The 10,785-nt window shown below is 39.8% G+C and overlaps 1 protein-coding gene across 1 annotated transcript in view; it reads right to left on the bottom strand.

The window, feature by feature from the left end:
- Nucleotides 1-6,644: 6,644 nt before the first annotated feature.
- Nucleotides 6,645-10,785, bottom strand: part of Abcd3 (ATP binding cassette subfamily D member Pmp70) — a 34,944-nt gene continuing 30,803 nt past the window's right edge. The window contains exon 15 of the mRNA XM_083124990.1: nt 6,645-8,922. Coding sequence (XP_082981116.1) covers nt 8,845-8,922 — 78 coding nt within the window. The 3' untranslated portion in view covers nt 6,645-8,844. The remainder of the gene's footprint in view (nt 8,923-10,785) is intronic.

Here is a 10,785-nt window from a genome sequence, read left to right as displayed (position 1 = left end):
GGATTAATAAAAGTTAAAACACCACAATAACTACTATTTCATGTTATTAGTAGAGACCGGATGTTTAGGCACTAAAAACATATAAAATAGGCAGGCAAATAAGCACTTATAATTTTCAAAATAGGCAGTAAAATAGGCATTAAAATACAAATAGGCAATAAAAAAGGCAATAAAATTAAACTCAAAATAATGAAGATAGACATACAAAAAGAAATAGGTTTTTAAAAAATATAGAAACATACCTGTACATTCTTTATAGTTGCTTAAAATAAACCAGGAGCTCATCATTAGAGACAGCAGTCCAATATTGTATTTAATAAATCACTGCAAACAGGAGTCACGTCAGCCCAAAATTTTCCATTGTATAATAGCAACACACAATAGTCTGACGAAAGAAATTGTTGGCTACTTCCAACCAGTACGCAAATTATTTAAATATACACTTTATCACTGCACACAGGGTTATTTCAGTTAAGAAATTTACACTATATATTCCACACAGCAGTTCGAACTAAGAAACTGTTTAAATGAATTTCAAGTTTGTACTGTATGGTTTGGCAGTCTCTGAATAAGAAGCACTAATTGCTGTTGCACATCACAACAAGGTATTTCTTTAGGAGATCAACTGACAAGTTATGTCTGTGATCGGACAACACATTTTTTAGAATTGAAAAATATCTTTCAACCTCCACAGATGTTACCGGAGCATACTTAAAGCCCGCGAGAACATGTGGATCTAACTCAGTTTGTACATTTTCACCTTTCAGAACTTGTTGAATTGCCCTTAATTTGTCCAAGTCCTTATTAGCTGCAATAACTGGCTAACATTTATCACGAACAGCCTGACCTTTAGCACCTGATACAGCACAAATTTGGCCAACTGCAGAATGAAAACGGTCCATAGAATTTATCAGTGTTTCGCTTCTCTCTTCCAGTAATGTTATTGTGTCTGGCAAATTTGAATAATGGGTGGTAATGAATCCTAAGTCGATTTGCACAATAGAATTTTTCAGAAGACTCTGTGTTACACGAATTGATGTTGCATCATCTTCAGATAGGGAATTAATTACTTCAGCCACCTTCTGATAGTTGGTCGCGTAATATACTGCAGCAGATATCCAAGTACCCCATCTAGTTAGTATTGGTTGTGGAGGTAAAGCACGTTCAGGGGCTGTTTCTTTAAACAAAAGAACCCGGGATGGTGCTTTGAGGAATATATCCTTAGCATTGGAAATTAAAAGAGTCAACTTCGGGAAATGAAACACGAATTTCCTCTACAACTCGATGGAGAGCATGCGCGAGACATGTTATGTGCAGCATAGCGAGGAAAATAACTTTAATAAGGGCCGTTGCTGCTTTATTCTATATGGAACTGCATCTGTTACAAACAAAAGCACATCTTCAAGCTTAACACCATCCGGAAATTGTAAGCACCGATTGATTGATTGATTGATTTAGTTTATTTTACTTCGCGTTTTGTGCCTCTTGGCTAATTTGCGAAGATGGGGATGAGTGATGAAATGATAAAATTGATGAATGGACATTCACAAACAACCAATCCCGACCGGGATTCGAACCCGGGAACCTTGGCGTCGCAGGGCGATGTGCTAACCACTCGGCCATAGGGTCGGGCCTGTATGCACAAAGTTCAGTCATGTCCCAGTTTGAAAGAAAATGCCTAAAATAGGCAATATCTGGCATTTATGAAATAATATAGGCAATATCGTATGAAATAGGCAAAATAGGCAAAATTAAATTGCCTTTAAATGAAGCTAATCCCTCCCCCCTGTCCTTCGCAACATTCGTTTTCATCATATCTCTAACAGGAAAGAATAGGCATTTTGCCTAACATCCGGTCTCTAGTTATTAGTCTCTTAGCATAAGCAATTAAGATATTTAATTAACATGGGAGATGTATTGTATGTGCGTAACACGTAATCAGCAGTCTTTAGTTGTCCTCGAAACTAGATTTGTTGCAACACTTCTACTAGGAATTGTTGATTATGGAATATGTAAGTACTTTATGTATGCCAATCACATCCCAGTTACTTCCCCACTACGTAGAAATATAGAACAGATTATACAGATGAGTTCTGAAGATTAAGGCCAGATTGCCTCAACAATTTGAAACCTTGAAATGCAAGACAAAAATCTATCCCAAGGCCTTCTGCCAAGAAAATGTAGCATCCTAAGAGAAAAAGGGATGTTTTTGTCATTTACAAGATCTGGTAACCTTGAATATGCAGTGTTCATCATGCCTCCCCATCCCCTGGAAAATGTCAACCAAAATTATATATTTCACCACATACAGTCCTCCTGTGCGTAACAGCCCATGAAGGGCCTTGGCTTACCTACCGACTGCCGGTCTCCCTCCCACGCTTTCCTTCGTCACCTATAAGCATGGAGATCTTCAACCAGTATTGGAATAGCCGGGTGGTCAGCCCGACGTATTCCCAGCCGTTATAGTAGGTCTCAGTGACCGGATTACGCTTACTCATTCAAAGCTACCCAATTTCCTCACAATGGTGGGTTGCCACCAGCCCTATGCACAGGCCGAAAATTCCCGGAGACTGAACCCGGGATCGAACCCATGCCGTCCCGCAGCCACCATCCAAATCAAGGTGCCTTAGACCGCACGGCCAGGGAGGACGACTCACCACATACAGAGTGGGCCACAAAAAAGAAGCACCAGACAAACTGAACAACATTATTACAGGAATTACAAACATCTTTTTTCTCTAAAGGTTGGGTAACATACATACTTGTCATAAGAGGTGTCTGTTTATATGAACAATAAATGCTGGCATGTGGTACTGTGAAGCCAGGCTACTTAATCATGGCCCACCCAGAATAAATTCATTTGTAACAGTACTTTAAGTTAATTCTTGGAGGGGCATTGCAGGAACATAATTTCAAACTAAAGAAGTGTCTTTTGAGGGGAAAAAAACACTTACCAGGTGTAGAAGTATGAAACCGGAATTTGTTTGCAAGAAGTAAACGGCTGGTGTTTGCAACTGAAAAACAATATTTTATTCAAAGTAAGCTCCATTGCTAGTTACACATTTCTCCCACCTTTCCGGCAGGTTATGAATGCCACGCCAAAAAAAAAACGTTCCTCTTTTGAAGCAAACCAGTCCGCGAGCCATGTTCGTACATCTTCATACGAATTGAAGCGCTGTTCTGCAAGAGCGTGTCCCAGTGAGGCAAATAGATGATAATCTGAAGGAGCCAAGTCGGGAGAATACACCGCATGCCCTAGTATCTCCCATTTGAACGCCTCTATCGTTTCCCGGACCCGTTTTGCTGTGTGTGGTGAGGCGTTGTCATGGAGCAGGATGACCTTGTGTTGCCTTGATTCATATTCCGGCCGTTTGTCACGTAATGCTCAATGTAAATTGATCATTTGCTGTTGGTAGCGATCTGCGTTAACGGTTTCACCGGGTTTTAGCAGCTCATAATAGATGACGCCTCGCTGACCCCACCAAACACAGAGCAGTGTCTTTTTTCCAAAGCGATTTGGTCTTGCAGTGGATGTCGATGGTTCGCCTGGATTCACCCACGATTTACGATGCTTAGGATTCTCCAAATATATCCATTTCTCATCGCCGGTCACTATGCGATGGAGAAACAACTTACTTTTGTATCTGGCGAGCAGCATTTGACAAGTGGTCTTGCGGGATCCTTGCTGTCTTTCATTCAGTTCATGTGGAATCCATTTGCCCGCTTTCTGCATCTTTCCCATAGCTTTCAACCGAAGAGAAACGGCTTTCTGCGTCACATTCAATTGTTCCGTGAGCTCGTGCTGCGTTTGGGTATCATCGTCATCCAATAAGGCTTGCAATTCGTTGTCTTCGAACTTTTCGGAGGTTTCCCACGTTCCTCGTTTCGCAAGTCAAAATCGCCACTTTTGAATTTCTTGAACCACTCGAAACACTGTGTTTTCCCGAGAGCATGTTCGCCGTAAGCTTCGACGAGCATTCGATGCGATTCTGCGGCGGTTTTCTTCCAATGATAACAGAACACCAATGCTGTCCGCAAATCGTAGTTCGTAGGCACAAAACTCGACATGTTCCAGGTGTGCAACACCTTCCTCTGTCTGGCACTCGGGTTACTGTGTTCCGATATAACGTCCTCGGGAGTGGCGGGCAGCAGCTAGCGCTGCTTACGCAATCTTCCGTGCCCTCCACTGCCGGCTAGCACCATCTATCGGCCAATTCCGGTTTCATACTTCTACACCTGATACCTCTCATATGTCCCCCCTACTCCCTTGGGGAAAAAAAACCCTCTGGACGTCCATGCCCACATTGCATGACGATCTTGCTGCACTACAAGCCAATGTGCGTTAATACAGGTTTAGTGCCATTTACCAGGAATTTTAAAGCTCTGGGGTAAAGGCATCAACAGAGCAGTGACACAGTATACCAAACAACTGGGCTTGACGAGGATTTAAAACCAGTTATTACAACATAATACCCACTGTGTGCACTACAATTGTAGGTACTGTACTATATCATAGTGTCATAAAGGATGAAAGAACTTAATAATGATCTCTGAATATTTTATTTTCACAACCATTTATTTACATTAGAAGCTCTTCAACAAAGATAAACAATCTCATCTACTATGCCTTTTCCTCTGTACATCCTAAACAATGAATAGAAAATGTTGAATCTAAAATTAGGAAAAATGTAAAAATAATTTGTATCACTCTTTGTCACATAGTACCTTGCAGTAACATGATAGCAAACAACCAATGGATAAATCATATTTTTTTCCCCTTAAAAAAAATTGCAAATATGAGATACTTTATCTCTCTTCCCTGAGTAACTTTTACACTTCTCAGAAGAAAACAGAAATAATGCCACAACAAAGTACCTTTCCTGTTCTTTACGGAAAAAGATTCTCGATGTAAGAATTTCAATGCAAACATTTCCCACATTCTAAAGCAGGCTTGGATAAAATGCATTCATTTGTGGAATCAATGTCGAATAGTTTCCCACTGCACAAATAAGACCACCTTGGTCACCCCCCCCCCCCTTTGTGCCCCTCCTACAATGCTACACTCTGCTGTCTGTATGTGCATACAGGATGGCTCTTTCACAAATACAGCAGGTCGACCAAGCCTGTTCTAAAATAACTTATCACTTGAGTACTAAAATGCTATGCAAATATGATTTCAAAAATCTCAAAAACTAACAATTTTTTCAATTAATGTACTGCATATATATATATATATATATATATATATATATATATATATATATATATATATATATATATATTAAGACAGTTTAACACTTCTATTTTGGAAATGTTAATACAAAAAGCACTGGTAGAATTTGTTTCGTCAACAAAAAAAACATAATAAACTATTCTTAATCCATCTTGCCAGCAAGAGTAAATTTACACTCATTATGCAAATTTGCTTCATCAACAATCATTATTGTATATAACAATAACAAGGAATTACATATAAAAAATAAGAATTATAAACATGTAGTAATAATTGAACACCTTCAATCTCTTGTTGAAACCAGAAAAGCTTCAATAACATAAAGAACAAGGCAAGAAAAAACTGAAGCTATCAAATAGTTAACGCTGGCAAATAATATAACAATAAAATTTGTTGTCAAGGAAATAAACCTAAAAAAATGATTTCATGCAAGATATTTGCAATCTTGTGGAATTATATAATTAAAATATTATTTACACTGTATTTCTTTTTAGTTTGATTCAAACTATGTAGTAAACAATGTAGAAAAAAATGGTTTTACATCCATAATTTCCTCAGCTTTCAGACCTCACTGATTCTCAGCTTAGCGGAGTGCCATAACAATCTGAGTGCCGAAATGATGACCAGGGGTACTAGAATAGAAGGGTGTCTTTTTGGGTGGGAATTCATTGAATTCTTGTAATTAAATGTGAATTGTGTGTGTTTCTTTCCTGGCAAGAAATTAAACAAAAATTATATTTATGTTTACAGAATGTCTAACTTTGAAAATCTCTAACATAGAAATTGTGCCATAAACAGCCTTTAGATGTATGTTATTGGACACATGATTTCTTGGTAGCTATGTGCATTTAAAGGTGAATAGCAAAATTTCTACAAACCCAAGATTTTTACAAGAATGATGTGTGCCCATAAGAGCTCAAATGTAAGGGAGGTTTCAGATTGAAGTGAAAAGCTAAACATATCGCTTGTCACTTGCCACTTGGACCGGGCCATCTTCTGAATAGCTTCTATCATGTCACTTCTGTCTGTTGGTCTCGCATGCACAGTGAATGCTCTTTTAGAAAGGGGGCCCTATTTTGCTTGTTGTCTAAGTCTGAAAGCTTCATAAAGTTGGTTACCAGGGATTTAGAACATGGCATTGCCAATCTTGAGTATAGATAATGAATATATCAGCATTTAATGACAACTTCACTCGCACAACAATAAAGGTTTTGTTTTTGTTTTACGTTTACTTCCTTCATTTACAAAGAAATTGGCATTATTTTCAAAAGTTGCATTAATGCAACTTCCTGAAAGACCTTTCAGGTATAATTTAGTAAAAATTAAAGTCGTACAATGGAAATACATGTAACTAAACATATTTTATATGGATTAATAGAAGACACATCTTGGCTTATCATGCTCTTCAATCTTTAAGGGGGGGGGGGGTAATACAGTAGAGAAGTGACTTGTGAAATGGATATAAAATTTTTAACAACTGATAAGCAATTTTGTGTAAAAAGAATGAACATAAACAACTTGCTGAAATCTGAAGTGTGTCAATTAATTGAAAAAAAAAAATTAAATAATTTTTTTGATTTAGACCTCCTTGCACGAAGACGTTACTAAATTCTTCCACCTGGCTCATTATGGGCAAAGTTTGTTTTAGTCCATTTTGTGCTTCAATATACTACTCAGGACTGGACCTACAGTTTAAACTGCGATCCAAACCACTGTGCCTCCATCTACTTGGAATACAAGTGGGCATTTGTAGAATGTGATTGTTGCCGTCTATTGATGAGTATAGTGAGGATGTACTTTTCATTCATCCATCCATCGTATTTTACTTTGTATAAAATAATATCAATTGCATATTACTTGCCAAAGTTGTTTTAAGCCCGCTTTATGCTCAGATAGGCAAATTGGGACTGGGCCTACAGTTTAAAGTGGGTTTCAAACCACTATGTGCCCCCAAGTGGTATCACACAGGACTACTTTCTTACAAGGTGATAGTAATTCAAATACATCATCGAGGAGGACAGTGTTCCTTCCAAATATTATTGTAATCTCTTATTGATTTAGATGGGTGTCAACATTTACAATAGGCAATACAGTGGAACTCAGATTTTACATTTTCCCACATTAAATTCAATCTTGATGGTCCCAAGACAGCAAAATGTTATATAATTTTCCTTGATTTTAAGTTTTTTTCAGCTTGGTCCCTTAAAAATGTTAAATTGAGGTTCCACTGTATATTCACAGTGTATTATTGTTCAAATGTGTGAAAAAATAAGACCATAGTTGGCATACTTCGTTTTAGGATGTCACTTGTATTAGCAGCACAGTGTGTTGGGAGACATTATACCGCGTTTGTTACAACCTGTCCCGATTCCCGCGCTAGTTGCTCCCTGGCTTTTCTCGGTGCTGGGGAAAGTCAAAGCCAGGCAGCCAATTAAAATACGCAACGTCGCAACAGCGTCTACGTAAGCGCCTCTCTTCTGGCTTTCATTCGCTCCTCGCTGCCCAGCAGATGATTTTTTCCTCGTTTCTCATTGGCACCGAAACTCTCGAGCGCTCCCTAGCATGGGAAAGGGGACAGGTTGTAACAAACGCGGTATAAAGCTAGCAGTGTTTTATGAAGAAGAAAAAAATGAAGGTAGGCATGCCAATAATTATATTTTAATACAATAATGTTCATTTTGATTATACTAAATTTCAAATCCTTTATTATTATTAGTGTACTGGGTTTGTTTATATCTGAATAATCTGAATTATGCTCTTTGATTTGAAGCTTAAATAAGTTTCACCCAATGTTTCTCTGGGAGCTTTCAGATTCACGTGACCGGTGACACTCGTAATTTGGAAACGAACCTGCAGAAAAATGCACCTTATTTTACTGGAGTGACAACACTGCCAATGTTGATTCTTGCTTGTATGTCACTCGAACTTGACCATTTTCTAAATATATGCATCATGTTGCCTTGGTCTGCTGGCCATACGTGCTTTATTTAAATACTCCAGCTTGAAAGTGCCTATTCTGCTGTGCGCAGTTTGTAGTCTTATCGTTTGCCACTTCAGTGTGAAAGCCCCATGTTGCATGTCACTTTGGTCTAAGAGCTCAAATGTGTAACAATGGCGAGATGTTAATTTGACAATGAGACAAGCCAAGGTGATTCTTTTATTAACTTATGTGCAAAATGCATGGCATCAATACTTACGCTACAAACATATTTTTTCGTACCTTGCAACCTGAATAACTAATGGAAGAATAAAAAAAAACCCTGCCTAATCACATATAAGCCTCCAGCTACGTATCCTTGTAGTGTTACTGCCAAATTCTGTTTTCTATGCGACATGCCTTATCTTCTAAAAGCACCATTTCGCTCCTGCACAAAGTACAGGATACTCCAGTAGACTCTTTTTTTCTATTTACATCACATGCATCCCCATATAACTTGCATGTCCACACTTTTATTATATTTGGAGAGCCCAACATACCAGTGTTCTAAGCCTTAACATATATATGTACAAATATATGAACATCCCATCCACTCACTTTACAAATACCATTCGCTTTAATGTTATATTTTTGGTACTTTTTGCTGAATTCAAATTGGCTAATTCGTGAATGCTCATGAACCAAATTCTTCTGTGTCTGGTTCAATCCTCTTGAATTCAAAGGAGCCTCTTCCATCCATTTGGAGATAATACTGCAAAGACACAATAAAGTGCACATTTAAATTAAATTTTCAAAGCCTTTCGATCATAATGTACAGAGCCCCTTGGGGCGGTCTATGTACACTGAAGTGCCAAAAGTCATGGGATAGTTGATGGCGCTATAATATTGCAGCAAACCAATCGAAAGTCGCAAAGCAGTTGCAGTGTTGTCAGGTAGACTTCTGTGAGTGCAGTGAAACGTCGTGTACTGTGGTGATGGCAACCCGACGGGAATTATCGGTATTTGAGCAAGGGATGATAGTTGGTGCTAGGTGAATTGGGCATGCGATTTCGGAAGTCATCCGGACACTGAACTTTTCTCGGTCCACAGTGTCAAGGATGGACCGTGAGTACCGCATTGGAGGCATTACGGACCCATCAGGGCAAACACAGTGGCTGCTCACGAGTGATGAATGACCGCGACCAGAGACATCTGGGCAGACTCGTCCTGGCAAACAGACAAGCAACAGTGCGTGATCTGACAGCAGGAGTCAATGCAGGACGTCCCAGGAACGTGTCTCAGAGGTAAGTGCAATGCAATTTGGTTTCCATGGGGTATCGCAGCCGAAGACCGACACGTGTGCCGCTACTAACCGCTGTCCATCGGCGACGGCGATGCACATTTACTCTGGAACACGTGCATTGGGCCTTAAGAGGACTGGCAACGTGTAACGTTGTCAGATGAGTCACGTTTCCAATTGGTACGTGCAGATGGTAGGGTCCGGGTGTGGCGCAGACCCCATGAGGCCATGGACCCAAGTTGTCAACAAGGCACTGGTGCAAGCTGGTGGTGGCTCCGTCATGGTGTGGGGCATGTTTACTTGGCATGGTTTGGGTCCTCTGGTCCTCGTGAACCAAACAATAAACGATCATCGCTATGTTCAGCTGCTTGGTGACCATCTCCAACCCTTTATGGACTTCATGTACCCTGCAAACAATGGGATTTTCCAGGACCGCAATGGTGCGCGACTGGTTTGAGGAACATTCTGGCAACTTCCAACGCATTAATTGGCATCCTAGATCGCCGGACATGAACCCTATTGAGCACATGTGCGATGTCATCGAACGGACTATTCGTCCCCAGAATCCTCCACCTGCAACAATGACCCAATTGTGGACGGCAATCGGGACTGCATGGCTTGAGGGGGTCCAACTCGTTATTAGGTAGAATCCCATGACTTTTGGCACTTCAGTGTAAAAGAGAATGCCCATGATATTTGGGAACCATCCCTAAGTGACTGTGTCAAATTATACCATTAATGGGCAAGTGAAGGTGAAAGATAGAAACTGACACTATATTGATTCTCTATTAATAGTGAAATAAGACCCTGTACGGAAAACACATACCTGCCGCTAATGGTGCAAGGTTGTCTCCACATTAGCTTGACTAACTAAACGATCACTCCCTGTGCCCACACAATCAAGAACTAACTTTTCTCCCCTGACTCCTCATCTATTTCATGCTCCATCCTTGCGGAAGTCAGGGCAATGCACCTTCTCATCTGCTGACTTTACATTAAACAGGAAGCGAGCTAGGGCAGGCGGTCATGCACCACAATAATAATCATTATCAACCTTTACCTTACTACCAAGGGAAAAATCTCTGGTGCTGTTGAATTTTCAACGCAAAAAGGAGCATGGGTGATGTAATCCTGCCCCTGAGTTGCCAAAATTTGTGGCATTCTTGAATACATCGTCACCCTTATTCAGTGTCACACTTTTGTATAATCATGAAGGTAAAAAGCAGGGGTAACGTTGTCACCTTGTAAACAAAGGGTCCCAGGCTCAATACTTGATGAAGGCACATAATGATTCCATGTTAGAAAACATGAAAGCTGCTGACCAAGGTAGTACTT

Source organism: Lepisma saccharinum, chromosome 7 (genome assembly GCF_977018435.1).
Source record: "Lepisma saccharinum chromosome 7, izLepSacc3.1, whole genome shotgun sequence".
NCBI classification, from domain to species: domain Eukaryota; kingdom Metazoa; phylum Arthropoda; class Insecta; order Zygentoma; family Lepismatidae; genus Lepisma; species Lepisma saccharinum.
This window is presented reverse-complemented; position numbering and strand designations above follow the sequence as displayed.